The sequence below is a fragment of the Pholcus phalangioides genome, unplaced genomic scaffold (genome assembly GCF_987345545.1).
Source record: "Pholcus phalangioides strain wild (caught in Gottingen) unplaced genomic scaffold, Ppha-v1.0 ptg000011l_1, whole genome shotgun sequence".
Taxonomy (NCBI): Eukaryota; Metazoa; Arthropoda; class Arachnida; order Araneae; family Pholcidae; genus Pholcus; species Pholcus phalangioides.
The window spans coordinates 45081440-45102256 of NW_028301604.1; the positions used below are offsets into that span (position 1 = coordinate 45081440).

A 20817-nucleotide genomic window follows, 5' to 3' on the forward strand; every position below is an offset into this window, starting at 1 on the left:
CATAAAAAATACCCCAGAGCAATCATTCTCTATTCGATTTTTATAAATATATTCCCCATCAGACCACTCAGTGCTGGCTGAAGATAGCTTTGTGCTAAACTAGATGGCTATCCGTCTGTAATTGCATGAAAACGATGGGTTTTTTACAAGCTTTCATTTTTCACCCATCTACTTCTTGGATTACATTTACTACCAGCACTCAAAAGAATGTCAATGAATGGTCAACAAATTTTTGCCTGTTTTCTTTATGGCAGCCCTCTTTGAATGAAAAGTCTGAACACACACAATTTTCTGTCTTTACAGTTATTCCATTTTGCTTAAACCTCTTCTATAGTTTGTGTCAGGGCCTACTGTCACCCCCAAGTCGTAAAACCACCGAGATTACATGAACCACTTTTTTTATTTCCTTCCTCATGTTAATGTTACTTGAATAGCGGAAAAATTACGAAAAATATATTCTATGCATTTTGTTTGAAATTAAATTTTTTTAGCCAGAGTGACTAAAAAATTTTAATGTCACAAATTTCTTCGTGGCCCCCGTATCAGTAGCCGTGGCTCCCCTTTTGCAAGATTTTCATCCGTGGCCCCCCTGGAATATCCTAGGGCCCCCGGTTGAGAACCACTGGCCTAGAGCATCTCCCTATCGCTTGGATTCCCGACTACCCCCATCAGCTTCACACATGTCACCTGCGAATTTGCTAACAATCCCGTTGATTCCCCAGATCGAGATTATCGGTTAAAAAGTATGAGCTCAAGGGGTTCATCAGCGTTTCTCAACTACCGGGCCCTATGATATATTCTTTTATTCAAAGCATATACTTCAAATTCAATGTTTAATAATATCCTGTTTGAATTTTGCTACTCTGCTTTGAAGGGCTGAGCGCAATTGTCGATTGAAATTTTTTTTTTTTTTTTTTTGTTTTTTTTTTAATTGATTGCATTGTCGATAGAATTTTTATTTTTGGTTCAATTGTTGACTGAATTTTTATTATGAATCATGCGTAGTTTGTAGATGTTGTCCTATACGCATAATTAAATTTTATCCTATTTCATGTATATTCACAACGCTTATGTTATATACTATACTATACAATGTTTACATCGTATCATCATGTATGTATGCTATATATCTTACGTTTCGTGGCATCGCTTTTTGTCTAGATCATTCCCAGAGCCCATCTGTTATAAAAATTCTGACATTGCACTTGGACACCTGCTTATAATCACATTATATAAACTTTCTCAACTGCTATACGAAACGCCATAATTATTGTTTTTCATCAATATATTCATGTATTCGAATGTATACCGCCTGTGAATCCACTAGTGCGCAACTGAACCTTGTATATTCAAGTGAACTTTGTACTTTCTCCGGACTTGATCTCGTCATTAGGTCTATAATATCCATATCTAAATAAGTCTCTAACTGGCAATGGAAAGTCCCCCCGGCTCCTTCAGCCTTGTGATATTATTAATACCAGCAATTGATCAATATTGATAATTCCCACTCACATATTTATAGTTCATTGGACCTGAATTTGTACATGTGTATCCCGTTTTTCATGTTCTATTTTCAGATTCGGACCTATGAAAAAAACCCTTCCAACAGAAGACAAGATGAGAGAAGTTGGTGTTGCAGATTGGCTGATGGTTGCGGGACACAGCACAGTGATGAAGGCGGATGGCTCGGAATGTTTTCGTTGGCCTCTTGCGGGCGATCCGCCCGAGCTCCATGGCGGGGGGTTTCCGGGGGGGGGGGGGTGTGATTTTTGGGGATGTGATTGCCGTGATTCGGAGGCGATGGGGGCCTCGGTGGGGTTGGGCCCTGTGGCTTACGGTGTTTTTTTTTTTTCCAGCATGGCCCAGCCGCAAGGTAGCCTGCTTATATCCCACAAGGGACAGAGCGGGGGCCATGTTTGGTGTTTGCGGTACCGGGCCCTGACATCAGTCAAATCGGGCCGTGAATAGCTCACATTCATTTTTACCCATTTATACCCCCCCCCCCCCATTAGGCATGCGTTTGACCGGGCCTTCCACTCACATAAAAGAAATCAACCGGGCCGCGGGCTTTCAAAGGTTGAGAACCACTGGTCTAGGTCAATTCGTTGCGTTCAATTTATCGCAGCGTCAATTCGTCGTGCTACAAACTCGTTGCGGTACAAATTTGTCGCAGAATCATTTCGTCGCTGTACGAAGTTGTAGCTGAGTCTTTTCGTCGCGACAAATTTGAATTGCTTTAAAATTCAAATGTTTGTTGTGATCTTATAAATAGGGTAGTTGCTTTAGGCGAAGTTGGAAATGTTCCCCTTTCCTATCTCTATTTAAATTTTTAACAAGTGAAGGAAAATATTAATTGAAGTCATCGAGGGACATTGGAACGTACATCAAGATAATAAATTGCGATTCAATAAATTTTTAAAATTTAATTTTCATCGTATAAGCCGCATTTCTGTCGGGATTTCCATTTCTCGCAGTGAGGGGCGTTAGGAGCAAACAGTGATAATAAATTGTTATCAAATAAATTTTCAAAATTTAGTTTCCATCGTATAGGCCGCACTCCTCGCTTTCTGTCGGGATTTTCAATTCTTGCAGTGAGGGGCGTCGGGGGCGCACATCAAGATAATAAATTGCGATCAATGTGGCCCCCTCACAGCACAATTTCCTTAATTCACTATTAAATATATCCATGCAGAAAATATATCTTTGAGGAATTTTTTTATCGACATTGTATCTAAGTTTTATGTGTAATAGCTGCGAAAAGTCTTATTTTCAAATTATTTTTTTCCAATGCAATGTACATTTCAAATTATTTTGTATTATCACACCGAAATAATATTGAAATACTCCAACCATAGGTGCCAGAAACTGTGGGGGCTAATGAAATTTGAGCCCCCCCCCCCCACTCCAATAACTGATGAACATACAATGCAATGCACCAATTAGCTTCCTGAGTACGGGTTTGAGTCCTTTATATACGGAATGAATGACGATTTTCAGCTCCCTCTCCTTCCTCAATGTTTCCTTCATGTCGGCACCTTTGACTGGCCTTTGAGGTGCCGGAAGTGTTTGGAACTTGTGGGTTTTTGATCTTTAAGTAGGAAATTTTGATTTCTGAATCATTTCTCCGGGTGCTCATACCCATTCTATAAAGTACCGAGGGTACCCACAGCATCCCTGTCTGTGACACCACTGCAAATGTCTATCGATTTTTTTTTTCAACTCTAAAGTAACAACTCTGAAGCAAAAAAAAGAAATCAGACTTGATTAGCCCATTCAATGTAACTTCATGTACATGACACTCATACGGCTCCAGTTAACGATTAGTAAAAATTTCTTCTTACTACACAAGCCAATTAACAGGCAATAAAGGATTATATCCAGATGTACATTTCCTGAGTGGGGAGGGGTATCCCACCCACTTTATCTCAAGAGGACAAGTTCAAGCGAAAGGGCGTAACCAAAACTGAGTAATTGGTGATCAAGAACACGAATTAGAAAGGGAGAAGGGAGGCAAGGTTTGAATAGCCCACAACAGGTGGAAAGGATATAAATCCGTCTATGATTATAGCCTACATTTATCAGGATAATTTTAATTAAAAAAAAATTCATATCGTACACATATAAACACTCCACAATATCTAAACCTTTATTTATTTTCAGTGCCTTTGAGTAACATTTTATTTAAACACTTATCTACGTGAATATCGCAATAAAAAACCGGATGATGATTAATAGAATAATAAGGGATGCTATTTTAAAAAAACTACCATAATTTTTTTTCTTTTTTTAATGATACGTAGGAGAATATTTCAATTTATCGCAATTTAAATTGAATTCAAACAATTTAATTTGAAAAGTACTACATTATTTTTTGTCATCCGTATAATCTGTATCTCTATTTTATGATACAACAAAAACTCAAATAAAGAAAATTAATAATAGGCTAATTCATTTTTTCTATTGCATTAAACGTTTTTCTAATTTCGGAACATGAATTATGGGGGAAAAACTTTTAAACACACACGCAAACCACCATATCATTTCCACGTTCGGTTTTGCAATATTCCATGTTTTGCCAACAGAAAAATGTAGACCAAGCACACCAACCTTGTACCAAAAACTTGGACGCTAATGAAAACTATGTGAAAATATTCAAACAAGCCAGCCAAAGACATGCGACTGACTATAGACATAAGACTAATGGTTATATTATATCTATGCGGCTGACCCATAGTTGTCTTTCTTATTGGTGATTATATGACCTTTGTCGGTGCTCATCCTGTGGGCATTATGAAAGCTTCATCGAATCGTCATTTATAACCACTGTACATTCTGCTTCAACTCCCTTCGCTGCGAGAAATAGAAATCCTAACAGAAAGTGTGCGGCTTATACGGTGAAAATTACATTTGCAAAATTTGTTGAATCTCAATTTATCATCTTGGTGTGCTCAACCAACACCCTTCGCTGCGAGAAACGGAAATCCTGACAGGAAGCGGGAAGTGCGGCTTATACGATGAAAATTAAATATTAATTTAATTTAATTATTAATTAAATATTTCAGGTTCTTATGGAGATACAGTAATGGAAGGGTTGGTGACTCTCGGAGGGGGGAGGGAGGAATCTCGAGTCCATGGGGCAGATAGAAGTTTAAAGTTAAAGAGAAGGTCCACTGTAATTTGGGTAATATCATACAAACCGAAATTTTTCCACATGAAATTGAAATTTTATCACAGCAAAAATCAATTATAAATCATTTCTAATTTTTATAACTGAATTTTCAAGTATAATTGAATTTTCTTATTCAGTTAAATTTTTCAATGTAATGTGTGTGGTATAATTACAATAATAAAATATCAATATCAATTGAAATTTTAATTTCGATGACCTTTCCGCAATGACAAAAAATATTTATTTTCAGTAAGCTGCGTGTACATTTTTGTCCATGTTTCTTATTAGAGACGTATAAGACAAAAACCTACATACAAGCTCGCGTGGAACATGTACAGTGAAGAACGACGATTCGACGCGCGCGAATTGACTCTGCAATAAATTGACGTCACGACAAATTGACACGACAATTTGAACCGCGATGATTGACTCTGCGACAAACTTGTATCGCGACGAGTTGCAGCTGCGACGAGTTTGTACCACGACAAACTGAGGCGTGACGAGTTGAGTGCGACAAATTGACCGGCTACGGGACTCAAGAATACTTGTTTGAGGAACTATCCTCAATTATGATGATCCACACCGACTAGTTAACGCTTTTAATACCAATTTCATAGATCGGGTGAAAAATTATGATGTAAACAATCAAGAGAGAAATTTTACACACATTGAAAATTCTAATATGTATTAATTCATTTGTTCTTCGATAAATTGATTTCACACAGCTTGACAATTTAATTAAAACGCTAAATAACAGAAAACCTGCGGGAAGTGATGGCTTAACACCCAGAATGCTAAAGATTGTCTATCGTCACCACCCATCGGCTATAATTCATCTGATTAACAATTTCTTAAGTACCGGAATTTTTTTCATTGAACTGAAAAAATCTATTGTCACACCCATATACAAAACGGGTAACAAAGAGGATTTGAACAACTTCAGGCCTATTTCCATATTACCTGCTATGTCGGAATTAATAGAAAAATGGATTAAACAACTTAATTCTTATTGAAGCTATTAGTTATTCCTCGCATTGCCAATTTGGTTTTAGAGGAAAAAATGAACAGTGAAATGGGTATGACGAAATTTATGGATTACGTAACAAATCATATAAATAATCATAAAAAGGTAGCAGCTGTGTTTATTGATATTACCATGGCATTTGATACAGTTAGTTGGGATATTTCATGAGAGAAACTAAGAAATATTGGAATAAGAGTCCTTCCCCTTGACTGGTTTAGATCACTTATTACAGATAGAAAACAGTCGGTAAGAATAAATAACAGTGTAAGTGATTTTTAAATAATAAATGCAAGTGTACCCAGGGATCGGTTTTGGGACCAATACTTTTCATAATTTATATAAATGAAACACATAATGTTGATATTTCTGGTCATTTGGCGTCATTCGCAGATGATATTGTCTTAATTTGTACTGCTGACATAACTGATAAAAATTTTATAAAAATACATTTATACTATAAATAAAATAATTAAAAGCTTTCGACTAAAGTTTAACGCAAGTAAAACCAAATGTATGCATTTTAATTTAATAAATATAAATACACACAGACAACTGAAATTAAATTTTACGAATGTGATGATTTTCATCCTGATACTATTTGTAATTGTGCTTATATATATAGAAAGAGTAATGAATTATAAATATCTTTGGATTGCTTATCTCGTCGAACTTCAAATGGAAAGATCACATTACTTTAATTTTCAATAAACTTAGAGCAATTATGAGTTTATATTTAAACTAAAATCTATTATTTTGTACAGAAGTTCGAGAGAAGTGTTCTATGCATGGGTATTTCCACAATATTATATGGATTAACTGTCTGGGAAGGAACATACAAAAATTCTGTTCTATCTAATGTATAAGTCGTTTATATGATTATTTTCGACGAGCTATTCTGCATATTAGCAATATTTTCTCGCAGGGCAATGTATTGCTAATTCATTTTAATGTACGTCAACTTCATTTATTTAAGTACTGCTGTTCATGGAAAAAATCGTGACTGGTATCCCAACACAGCAATTACACAAACAAATACTATAAGAACAGAGAATATCATATACCATTGCCAAGAAAAACAATTTACAAAAAATCTTTATGCTTTCTTGCTCCTAGGTTATGCAATGAGTTCAATGGTATCAATAGACAACAACTTTCACTTATGTTTAGAAAAACTATAATACATTGTGTATTTGAAATAACAGATATTAAACAGTCTAATTTAATTTGATAATTAACTAATAGCTGTAATTTGAGTAACAGGTGTAACATTTAAACATTTAAGTAATATTCTTAAAAAAAGAAACAAATTTGGGTATTGAGTATTATTGTTTATTGTGTTTTGGGTATTGAGTATTATTGTTTATTGTGTTTTTACTATCGAGTATTACTGTTTTTGTACAATTTGAAGGTTGCCGAGAAAATTGTCGCATATGTTTTACTGTTTATGACCCATGGAAGGATTGTATCCCTTGGGGTCAAACAGTGTTTGTTTTGTAGTTTTCTTTTTTCTTTCTGTTTTGTATGTTTTTGTCTAAGAAATAAGAAATAAATAAATAAAGTCCATTTGTCTCACCTGTCCAATCATATATATATATAAATATATATAATATACCACATCATAACCCATTGTGATTTCTCTCTCACTCCCACGATTTTATTCAATTCAACAAGTTGTTTCCAATCCAAATTTTAAGTAAATGCTTCAAGTGTTCACCATGTTGGACACGATTGAACGCCTTCTGAAAATCAAGATAAACAACATCGACGTTTTTGCCTTCTATCGAAGACTTAGTCACGTGATCATAGAAGTAAAAGAGGTTGGTTATACGTGATTTCCCCTTCCTGAACCAATGCTGATTTTCTGACAATACGTTATTTTTTTCTATCCCTTTCACCGACTGCCTTATGATAATAATTTACAACATTTTCGAGAGGGAGCTCGTCAAATTCATTGGATGATAATTCGACACAGTTTCTCTGCTGATGTTTTTAAATATTCAAACCACATTAGGAAGCTTCCAATCCCTGGGATGATACCCTTAGCAACCCTACTTCTGTAAATCTGTGCAACTGTCCCCAACAGTTCATTAGAACATTCGTTAAGGGCCCTACGATGAATATCATCTGCTCCTGGTGCTTTGCTCTTGTACATACCTTTTTTAAAAAGATTTAGGACTTCCAAATTTTCCACTTGAATATCGTTGAGGACTCTATCATCCCATGACACACCCGCAATTTCGATATCACCTTCCCTATTAAAACCGACGCGCGAAAGCACTACACTTCACTGTATTGCTCTCCTCCCTTGATTCTGCTATCGGAAGGGAGTCCCTTACATCCAGTGTTGACATACTTGAGAAATTTTGGGTCAGCGCCAGTGTCATCTGCCAAACTAGATTCAACTTAATTTGTACTTTCCATAATCACCTTCTTCAATGCCTTTCTTTTTTCAATCAAATGATGTCAGGACACCTAGTTCAGTAGTTAGTTAGATTTACGCTTGAATGAATCTAGTTATTCGTGTCAGTTAGACCTAATTTAGAAGTTTCATAAATACAAATACAACTCCCCAACAGGCAAAATGCCCAACGAGGTGGTTGAGAAAAAGATGCCCATAACAGATGGGCAAATGCTCACGCATTTATTCACTCATTTTTAGTGATGGAGACGTTTAGGGTCAACCAATTATCAAGCGTGTTGATGGTTTTAACACATTTATATTTTGAACACTATTTGCTTTTTGAAGCATCATTATTGTTGCAGCATTCAAATGCGACTGATTGGTGGAAAATAACAGGATATGCTTCATCATCAGCTGATGATTAGTGTAGCAACATATTTTTAGTAAAATACATTTGAATTTGCGGTTTTCTTTTCTCTGCCCAAGGCCAACTTTTAATCAATTTTAAAACTCTTTTTGAAAATAGGGAATACACACACACGTTGAGAGTTTCCAATCTCTCTCTCTCTCTCGTAGAGGGATTTATTTTCAACAACTTTACTGCTGTAAATATGTGCACTAGCATCAATAGTTCATTAGCATATTCCCTAAAGACCCTGGGATAAATATGATACTGCCCGGGTGCTTTGTTAGGGGAAACATTTTTTAAAGATTCAGAACTTCATTTTCTACTTGAATATCATTAAAGCACCGCACCGTCGGGTACTACAAATGTTCTGCTAGGGCTCCAGTAGAGCAGAAGTTATCTCACGACGCCCGGACTTCCTAAATTTGAGACGCTACCGATGCACTATATGACGATTAAACTTAGTGGTTTTAGACATGTTGGAATGTTCTCGAGCCGCTCCAATTTTGCATATGCGTTTTTGATGATTTTAAACTTATTTGTTATTCTCATGTCGCTATACATTATGGAAGAAATAATATTTTCGTAGTACTTCGCACCACAATTTTACATATGATGGGGACACCTATAGAACTTACTGGAACAAATTTAACGACACCTCACACCAGGACCATAACTAGGAATTCTTGAGGGGAGCAAACATGATTTTGTCACCCCACCATACTCATTTTCGTTTATTTCAACAGTGTTTTTGTTCCCAGCTAAAGTTTACTACCCCCTAAATTTGTCGTCCCAGTGCAGATGCCCCCTTTGCCCCCACCCCTAGCTCCGGCTTGCCTCACACCTCGCGCTACAGTCCCAATACAGCGCTACACTAGTTTTTGGAGGAGTGGCACCTTGATTTCAGTGCCTTGAAATAACAATATCGTTGCATCAGCTCCGATGACATCAGCACAAGAATAACTACCTATAACTAGTTTTGTTTAATATAGTATTGAACGCAATTTCATTCATTTATTTATAGTTTCATATAATTAGGTTTCTCGTATTCAACACTTTTCATGACACTCACAAGCTCATCGTGGTAAGCGGTTTCGAAAGATAACACGTATTCTATGTCAAAAGCGGAAAATTCACTGTTCCTAAATCAAAAATGAGTGGCTTCGACAACTGATTTTTTTCACAGCTAAAAAGAATAATGCTAATGTACGTTACCTGTATCATCGGTATCGACTTTTTCATTCTCCGAACAAGACGATCTCATTCCGTACCTACATTCCAAAAAATACCTAAAATAAAAGTAATAAATGTTATACGACAACAAATTTTCCATCGAAATTTTGATCGTTAAAAATAGTTCGCCATACAAACATGTAAACATTAAACAAGATACAACATGAATCAAACTGAAAGTTTATTTTTCTTTTGTTTTAGATAAAACAGAAACAATAGCTTTCCAATACACATTAACTTTCATAAAAAATGACTCAATCTCCTGCACTTTCTTCACGTTAGTGATGAATTTTTGTCAATATGATTGCATGATGCGCAGTTTTATTCCTTGTCGAAATTCTCCAATAGTAAACCTCATTCCATTTACTTTTTCTAGAAATTCGTTATAGAAGATGGAGATTTGGAGAAAAAATTGACTTTATATATTAGAATGGCTATAAAGAATTGCAGTGATTTGGAAATTTTATTCATGTTGAAGGTGTGTCATACATATTTGCACATCAAGTATATACTTATATTTCTAATAAGAAGTTTCTGTACTATCAAAAATTATTTTGAGTTCACAAATGCAATTTTTTAAGAGAATCTTCTTCAGCCACGGTAGAGTAATCTGACTCATTAAAAATTACCATCACAAAAAATGAAATGCTCCCATCACTCCATCTACACAACACAAGTCTCTAATAAATCGCAGTAAGTACATTTGATTGGGTAGTGTAGAGTTTCCACCTTTCATCATTATTGTGTCGATGACAATGGGTTCGCCCTCCGTGCGCTGGGTAGAGAAGGTATTCGAATCATTTGACTATATTTCAAACCCGAAATTGCGGGAGCCATCCCACTCTGAACGAGTGCAGTTTCACGTTATAACCGACGTTGGGCAATAATTCTGGAGTTCTTAAGCCTTTTAAATTCCCTTTCAACCAGTATTCTTGCGATGTTTAGAAATTTCCGAAAATTAGTCTTTATAAATCTTATTTCCGCTACTAGAAATCAGTTGTGTCACAATATAGCATAGTGTATTTTTGAAGTGAAACTTCTTTAACTATGTTGGAGTGAATTTGTCTGATGGAAAATATGCGTCAAAAAAAATTATAACGCTTCCACTATACGGCGTGTCCCGTAAGTCCTAATTAGGCCTTTATCTCATCAACTATTTGTCATATATGAAGGTTTAGTTCTAATATAAAAAATGCTCAAAATTTGTTCAAAAATCACTCTATCAGTTTCGAGAATGAAAATAGTGTATCATAAAATAAAAAATCTAAATTTTTATATGGTTCCCCTTGTCCTCTAATTTCTAATTAGAAAGCTGTTGTCCTGACTCTCCTGAGGCTAACAAAAAATTCACTTTTTTAAGTGCAATAATCATCGAGACATTTGAATTCTAAAAAGGGAAGAAGTTGGGAAACAATAGCAGAAACTAACGGACAACGTTTCTTTTCCTCGTTTATGCTTTTCTTTCCCATTTCTTTAACGATTTATGAATTCAAATATCTCAGCGAATTTTGCTCTTGGGAATATAGAATTTTTGTTTGCCTCAGGAAAGACAGGATAACCACTTTCTGATCAGTAGTTAGAGGATAGGGGGAACGTATAAAAATTTATATTTTGTTATTTTGCAACACACTGTATTTTGACTCTTGAGACTACTTTTACCGCACAACTCTTGAGACTGGCAGAGTGATTTTTAAACACATTTTGAGCATTTTTTAGATTAGACCATACCTCTACGATGAATAGTTGAGAAGATAAAGGCCGAATTATGACTTTTCTTAGGTACACGCTGTATACTATCCCACAAATGTCTCTCATAACAGATCGTACTAAGCATATGAGATGGTTTAATGGTAAGAGAGTCTCCATCTTCAATCTTTAACGTGCTCAATACAGTGGGTTCGAACCTAGGGCATTGAATACAAATAATATATTGTAATTATTCTGGAAGTCTTTAATATTAGTATGAATAACAATTTTTGGAAGTGAAACTTCTTTAGTCACGATAGACTGATATGTCTCATGAGAAATCAGCGTCACGACAAAGTAACGCTTCCATTATTCGACATACAACACAATTCTCAAGTATCAAGTCGCAGTAAACACAGGATATGGTGTAGTAGTAGAGTTTTCACCTTTTAAATCAGTACCAAGTCGTTGACAGTGGGATTTCACTCTGTGCGCTAGCTAGAATATCAATTAGAATCATTTCACTACTTCTGAATCCGAAATAACGAAAACCATCTGACTCTGAAGAGGTTAAATTCTAAAGTGTACATTGTAATCTGTGTAAAAAACCAGAAAACCAGTCTGGGTGATATTATTAGCCCTTGGAATTCCCGTTTAACCGTTATTTGCGTAATGTTAGGAAATTTCTGAATCATAAATCTGCATGAGTCTTATTTCAGCACTAATCAATTGTGTCATTCTCGGACTATATACATAATCAATGTAAATACATGATAGGGGAATATTTTATACTTTATTTAACTTGTATATATTGAAGTAACATTCGTCACCACGGTAAACCCCTACCCGCGTTTCTCACGCTGTTTTTGAAGAGAAATTTCTGAGGCACAGGGGCCCGTTTTGCAAAAAACATGGTCAAAATCTTTAAAATACACTGCATATACACATACTTGCCAACTACAATGGAACCTTCCCTAACGGACACCTCCCGTTAATGGACACTTTTATGATCCCCCAGTCCCGTGGAGTAGGACTTGTATTTCGTCTGCTACATTAGTCTTTGTAGACAAATGTATTTCACTCATCGATAGCGGACAGTAAAATCAGGCAAACTCTTTTTTTTTCAAACTCTGATGTATTAATTTTTGTCGTGCCGAGAAAATTCGCCGACAACAGTTTGACACGAGTGAAATTGGAGCGACATGGTGAGAGAGTGAGCTACTGAGTCCGCAGGCGGGCGAAACGGTGAATGAGGTAGTGAGTGAGCTACTGAGTCCGTGGGCGGAAGGGCGGATGAGTGAGCGAGCAGGCGAATTAGTGAGGGAGTGAGTGAGGGAGGAACCCTAAAATTATAAATATGTAAGGAATGAAAATCATGTGTTGAAAATTATTAATTAAATACTGTATGCTTTGAATGTGAAAATTACTAATTAAACATGTATGTAATGAAAACTGTGTCGAAAATTATATCTCCTTTAACATTGCCCAAAGAGAGTGATATTTTTTCATTTCGTTTTTTGAAGCTCTAGTTTCGTGAGCCAGTTTTTGATAATGTTTCTTGTCACTCAAGAGGTTTTATGTCCAAGAATTGGATGTTTAAAACGAGATAATTTCATACAGTTTTTGAACTTAAGCATATGGCTTTAAACAATAAGAGGCTAAAGGCGGATACACTACACTGATGTAGCGTGTTACCACACGTGAATGCGTGTGATATAAAGTTCCACCAATGAGCCTTCTGCAGGTACGTTCACACTGTGCTGACTCACGTGGTAAAGTCTGTGATGATGAAATCTGACGTAACACGCAAAAATCCGTGCACAATACTCAGCCGTGACGTAGGACCACGTAGAAATGCGTGCGATATTAATTCCACCTGTGATCCTTCTGTAGGTACACTGAAGAGCCAAAAAAACTGACACCTGCCTAATATCGTGTAGGGCCCCCGCGAGCCGGCAGAAGTGCCGCAACACGACGTGGCATGGACTCGACTAATGTCTGAAGTAGTGCTGGAGGTAATTGACACCATGAATCCTACAGGGCTGTCCATAAATCCGTAAGAGTAACGGGGGTGGATATCTCTTCTGAACAGCACGTATCAAGGCGTCCCAGATATGTTCAATAATGTTCATGTCTGGGGATTTTGGTGGCCAGCGGAAGTGTCTAAAGTCAGAAGAGTGTTCCTGGAGCCACTTTGTAGCAATTCTGGACGTGTGGGATGTCGTATTGTCCTGCTGAAATTGTCCAAGTCCGTCGGAATGCACAATGGACATGAATGGGTGCAGGTGATCAGACAGGATGCTTACGTACCTGTCACCTGTCAGAGTCGTATCTAGACGTATCAGGGGTCCCATATCACGCCAACTGCACACGCCCCATACCATCACAGAGCCTCCACCAGCTTGAACAGTCCCCTGTTGACATGTAGGGTCCATGTATTCATGAGGTTGTCTCCATACCCGTACACGTCCATCAGCTCGAAGTAATTGGAACCGAGACTCGTCAGACCAGGCAACGTGTTTCCAGTCCAATGTCGGTGTTGTCGGGCCCAGGCGAGGCGTAAAGCTTTGTGTCGTGCAGTCATCAAGGGTACACGAGTGGGCCTTCGGCTCCGAAAGCCCATATCGATGATGTTTCGTTGAATGGTTCGGACGCTGACACTTGTTGATGGCCCAGCATTGAAATCTGCAGCAATTTGCGGAAGGGTTGCATGTCTGTCACGTTTAATGATTCTCGTCAGTCGTCGTTGGTCCCGTTCTTGCATGATCTTTTTCTGGCCGCAGCGATGTCGTAGATTTAATTTTTTATCGGATTCCCGATATTCACGGTACACTCGTGAAATGGTCGTACGTGAAAATCCAAATTACATCGCTACCTCGGAGATGCTATGTCCTATCTCTCGTGCGACTATAACATCAAGTTCAAACTCACTTAAATCTCTATAACCTGTCATTGTAGCAGCAGTAACCGATCTAACAACGATTCCAGACACTTGTTGTGTTATATAGGCGTTGCTGACCGCAGCGCCGTACTCTGATTGATTCCATATCTCTTTATTTGCATACGCATGCCTGAACCAGTTTTTTTGGCTCTTCAGTTTATATCAACCACATACGCGAAAGAGGCGAAATGGTGCATTGCATTGTACATTAACTAATTATTGGGGGGGGAGGGAGGGGGGCTTAGCCTCCTCATAAAATTTATTTGAGGGAGTCTCATAGCTACAGTTCCCAGCTTCCAGCGTAAATTATTTTGAATTTTATTGGGGCTTGCATCTCGAAATTGACCTTTAACACAAGAGGTCGAAGATATCAAAAACGTTGGGAAACGCTGGAATATAACGACTAATACAGGGTTCATACAAAATTTACTAAATAAAAATTAAAGAGTTTTTAAGGAGTTTCAAGCAATTTTTAAAGAGTCATGGCGAACTTCATAACTTATAAGTTTTACAGCAAAAAAAGGGGGGTGGGGCACATATGGAAATTTATTTTTAATTTGCTAAACAAATTTTCCCTCTTCTCAAAAATATAGACGTGGAAGTGGTTCAGAAATTACAAGTTTTGATTTGTCCCCCAGCATCATAAGAATTCATAAAATAATCAATCTACATACATACTTTTCTGTTGTCACCAAAGTATTCTAAAACTTTCAAGTTTTGGTCAAAAATATAACTCATAACAGTATTACATAAATTATAAAAATTCTAAAAGTGATAGGGGTAATATGATTGGAGTAAATCGAGAAGCTATCCATACTTAGAATCAGACAACCATAAGCATTCTTTATGGGCATTGTACAGTATTTTATCATGTGTATATATTGATTATATTGATTATAATTTTTGTTACTTGCTTTTTTAATTGGGTTGCTATATATTTTTTTTAAATATATGACATCCATATTTTTATGTGCATCTTTTTCTCTGCTACCTCGTCGGGCATTTTGCCTGTTGTGGTGTTGTATTTGTATTCATTCCCCCTCCCCCAATTGTTCGAAATAAAAATCCACAGCTGACAAAGATTTTTCTTACAAAATTATATATTTGCAGCAACTCTTTATTCATCTCTCGCTCAAAGTGGATCAACACTTTCACAAATTATTTAAAATTAAGTTTTTCAATTTTCCTTCTTGTTTTTCCATTATACTCAGAAAGAAATTGTTGCAAAATGAGTGAAAATTTCAGGACATTCAACACGATGTTTGGCAATTTAGCATTTGTTATTTGGCGATTTAACACTCGTTATTTAGCGAAATTTACAAATTAGCTCTCATAATTCGGCGGACTAGCTCTTATTCATGAAATGAATTTTTTTTTCCCGGGTGGAAAGTCTACTATTTTTTAGAAACAGTTGGAAGGATTTTAAGGGGTTTTTAAGGGCCCTAAAAGGAAATGAAAATTAATGACTTTTTTAAGGAGTTTTTAAGCACCGTGCGAACCCTGTAATACATATCATATCATTAAACCAACCGAAACAACGGCGGAAATCAGCTTTATTCCCCCCCCCCCCGCCCAACGAAATGAACAAAATTCGTCTTTGAGTGTGTTTAACATTTCTCTGTTTCCCCTTTTTTAGTGTACAAAATAGCGGCCAAAGTACGATTCTCGGCCGAAGAGCACAGATTGAAGAATGCAGACGACAAAACAGCTGAGCGGGCCACGCTTGGAAAGCACAAACGCCTAGCGCAATGAAGTTGCACGTTCCCAACGACGCGAAATGGTCCCATGTTTACGCTGCACAAAACAGCCTGATCCTAGGAAAACCCGCTTTTACCGATTTTCGACCGCTCTTCCAAATCGTGACCAAATTGCACTATTATTTTTTATGCATGATAACTGGTCATTTATATAAAATGCTTGAGAAGTCGCCGCAAGCAGACGCAAATTTTAGAGTTCGTAGATTGTAAGAGAGAGAGAGAGAGAAGAAGGGAGTGTTTGTGGTTGTTTGACTTGGATTTTTTTATCACTTTGGGTCTCTATCAAACCTTCGACTGTAAACAAAAATATAGTAAAAAAGTAGCAGATAGCCGTCTTGTTATGTTCTGCTCACATCGAAAAAGCTGCACCATATAATTAATTTTCTAACGTGAGTTCCGCATGGGCAGGTTCAAGTAGTAGCTACGATTACACACTATAAAAGTTTGATAAAAAATACTTCACAGAACTTGAAAATATTGCATTTAAGTTTTATGAAAGAAATTTTCAAAAACTTTTATAGTGTAACCCGGCCTTTGTCAATAAATCTTCATTTTGAGAAAAATCAAAATAGTAGAAGTTATCAAAACAATAGTACGTATCACGACCAACGCACACAACGGCTACACTTCGACTGATGGTGTAAAGGCTGAAACACACTAAACTGACGTGGCGTGGTTTCACGTCATGTCGGAGACGTTGTGAACTCTGATTCGTGGAAATTATGTGACGTGGAATTCCCACGTCACAGAATTTCCATGAATGAGATTTCATAAATTCCACATCGTAGTGTGTTTTGGTCTTGATGCATCACATCAGTGTGCACACCGTATAATGTCTGATATGATCCCGCGCCATCTGAAGTCACGTGGTTACACGTCACTTCATAGTAGTGTGTATCCGCCTTAAGGCTTACTTTTACCGATTTTGCTGATGGAGAAAATTAAAAACTTATATAATATATTATATATATATATTTATTCTCTTTATTACATTACTTTTTTTCCAGCATCACTAGTAGGACATGAACTGAAGAGCCAAAAAAACTGGTAGGCATGCGCATGCAAATAAAGAGATATGGAACCAATCAGAGTACGGCGCTGCGGTCGGCGACGCCTATATGACACAACAAGTGTCTGGCATAGTTGTTAGATCGGTTACTGCTGCTACAATGGCAGGTTATCGAGATTTAAGTAAGTTTGAACGTGGTGTTATAGTCGCCGCACGAGAGATGGGACATAGCATCTCCGAGGTAGCGATGAAATTTGGATTTTCACGTACGACCATTTCACGAGTGTACCGTGAATATCGGGAATCCGGTAAAAAATTAAATCTACGACATCGGAAAAAGATCATGCAAGAACGGGACCAACGACGACTGACGAGAATCGTTAAACGTGACAGGCGTGCAACCCTTCCGCAAATTGCTGCAGATTTCAATGCTGGGCCATCAACAAGTGTCAGCGTGTGAACCATTCAACGAAACATCATCGATATGGGCTTTCAAGGCCGAAGGCCCACTCGTGTACCCTTGATGACTGCACGACACAAAGCTTTAGGCCTCGCCTGGGCCCGACAACACCGACATTGGACTGTTGAGGACTGGAAACACGTTGCCTGGTGTGACGAGTCTCGGTTCCAATTGCTTCGAGCTGATGGACGTGTATGGGTATGGAGACAACTTCATGAATCCATGGACCCTACATATCAACAAGGGACTGTTCAAGCTGGTGGAGGCTTTGTGATGGTATGGGGCGTGTGCAGTTGGCGTGATATGGGACCCCTGATACGTCTAGATACTACTCTGACAGGTGACAGGTACGTAAGCATCCTGTCTGATCACCTGCACCCATTCATGTCCATTGTGCATTCCGACGGACTTGGACAATTTCAGCAGGACAATGCGACACCCCACACGTCCAAAATTGCTACAAAGTGGCTCCAGGAACACTCTTCTGACTTTAGACACTTCTGCTGGCCTCCAAAATCTCCAGACATGAACATTATTGAACATATCTGGGACGCCTTGCAACGTGCTGTTCAGAGATCTCCACCCCCTCTTACTCCTACGGATTTATGGACAGCCCTGCAGGATTCATGGTGTCAATTACCTCCAGCACTACTTCAGACATTAGTCGAGTCCATGCCACGTCGTGTTGCGGCACTTCTGCGGGCTCGCGGGGGCCCTACACGATATTAGGCAGGTGACCAGTTTTTTTGGCTCTTCAATGTATATGTCCTATATTAAAGATATTAGAAGATTTATATTATTTAATCCTATATATAGGATTTTTGGAATTTTTGATCGTGGCAAGGAAATCTTTTGTACTGTCCCTGTAAAGTACTATATTTGACGTTGAGCATAAGCGAGCACCAAAATACCTGGAATTTTCCTAGCGGTGAACTATTTCAGTGAATTTTCCAGCGATGAATTTTCCGTAAACCAATTTATGGTCATAAGTCAAAAATTTATCACATCATATAATACGGTGATTATGTATAATCCCAAGCTCGAATCGATAGATATGATAATCCGTCAATTAATTATTTGATCAACTGAACATAACTATGGTCCGGGAAGCTGATTCCGAATGGTAATGTTGGTTTTGTTAGCACATTTTTTATTTATTTATTTTTTCGGTCATATATATTCTGCGGTGTTTTTTTATTTTTGTAGAACATCGTTGGAGTTGGCAGGTAAGTGTATTTTTTATTTTTCTCTCAATTTTTTTAATTTTCGTTGCGTATTTTCGATCGACTTACATTTTTTTTCTCGCTCTCATTTCATTTTCATTCTATTTTCGCCAGGTTTGTGTGTCTCCCGCTTCTTTGATATAAATTCGTGGGTTTTTTGGACGTTAGTGTTAGCAAACAGTGTATACTTTTTCCCGTGTATTCGAGCCACCTGTTGATGGAGAAGCAATCTACACAAACAACGACAGTTTAAAAGGCGAATGGGTGGTCGTGGATGAGGTAGAGGGGGATAGTGATAGGGGTTTAATCATCGGCGATTCTATGGTTAAGAAACTTGGGAACAGTGTGTAGGGATTTTCGGGGTTTCGAGTGCTGTTGTCTTCTTGAGAGGAAGATTAGCAACGTTCGAGACGTTTTTCATCGCCGAAAGGTGCCCTTGCGGGTGATTCTGTGGGTGGGAACGAATCAGGTAGGAGCGAATATTAGTGAGTCTCTGTCACAGAACCGGGATGTACTATTATCCGCTAGTGAGGGGGGGGGGGTTCAGATGTGGCAGTGATTCCAGTATTGCCAATGGGTAGTAGGGTGTATAGGACAAGGATTCACCAATTCAATATAGGCCTGAAGGACATTTGCGCGTCACTTGTGGGGTCACGTTCTTGGAGCTTCCCGCATTTACCGATAGGTGGCTTCGTTCGGATGGTATTACGTTTACGATAGTTTACTCAAGTTTCCCAGACCTCGTAGTTGGAAATGCGGATTAGTTAATGATAATCACAACAGTACTGACGGGGAATTACCCACCTGACTTGGATAGCTTCTCGATTGACACTAAACCACCGGGCAAATTAAAATGTGTGCTAATTAATGCCTGGACCTTGGGTAATAAGAAAGATTTTTTAGAAACTATGATGGTTGTGGAGGGGCTTGGATATTATAGCCATTACAGAATCTTGGGCAAACGATGGGATGAATCTTTCTTACACATCTCAGGATACAATGCTGTTTTGAGAAATACACTCATGTCCATAAATTGAGGATAATGCCAGCTCCGCAAATAAAGGTTCAGAAACAAAACGAACGTTACATATCCATAAAGCTTATTTATTAAACAAAAGATAAAGAACAAAAACGATGGTGTATGTATGATACCATTCATAAAAACTACGATTTTTGCTCCCTGGAGCAATTGTAAAAAATATCTTCTTTACAAAAACTTACTGTTACATGGTTGGTATGATGGTTAATACATTGTATGTCTCCCATGCGATGAAATACAGTCCGTACAACGCCTAGGAATGCTGAGTATCAAATTATCGATCTGATCTTGGGGAAGATCACTCCACTCAGCAAGCAATGCTCTCCGAAGTTCCGGTACACATGTAGGAGGTGGTTGACGGGCTGCAACTCGTCGGCCAAGCATGTCCCACACATGCTCTATCGGATTCAAGTCAGGTGAGAATGCTGGCCATTCCATACGGGTTATATCCTCAGATTCAAGGCATTCGTTTACGATGTTTGCTCGGTGAGGACGGGCGTTGTCATCCATAAACACAAATTCTGCGCCCATGGCACCCCTAAACAAACATACATGTTATTCCAGAATGATGTCCCGGTAAATTTGGGCTTTCATGGTTCCGGTTTAAACATGCAGATCTGTTCTGGAACCCAGTATAATTCCACTCCAAACGAGCAATGCTGCACCACCGTAACGGTGTCGTTCAATCATGTCGTCTTGGTGGTAACGGGTACCTGGCGTTCTCTATATGAAAGTCCAACGTGAATCAGACTGCAAGCTAAACCTGGACTCGTCGGAAAACATCACACAAGCCCACTGTGACGATGTCCACATTGCATGTTCTCTACTCCAGGCTAATCGCTGCCGACAGTGAGTTGCCGTGAGCGGAACACATCTGACAGGCCTGCGAGCATATAGACCAACATCTCCCAAACGTCTGTACACTGTTTGCCTTGAAACTGTGGTACCCGTGGCTGCAGATAGCTAACG

The 20817-nt window shown here is 38.1% G+C and overlaps 1 protein-coding gene across 4 annotated transcripts in view; it reads right to left on the minus strand.

Moving 5' to 3' along the window:
- The window catches only part of LOC149080464 (NGFI-A-binding protein 1-like), a 567589-nt gene that overhangs the window by 31611 nt on the left and 515161 nt on the right, over positions 1 to 20817 (minus strand). For all 4 annotated transcript variants that reach the window (XM_089239575.1, XM_089239574.1, XM_089239577.1 and 1 more), the window contains one exon: positions 9716 to 9789. In XM_089239575.1, coding sequence (XP_089095701.1) covers positions 9716 to 9789 — 74 coding nt within the window. The remainder of the gene's footprint in view (positions 1 to 9715; positions 9790 to 20817) is intronic.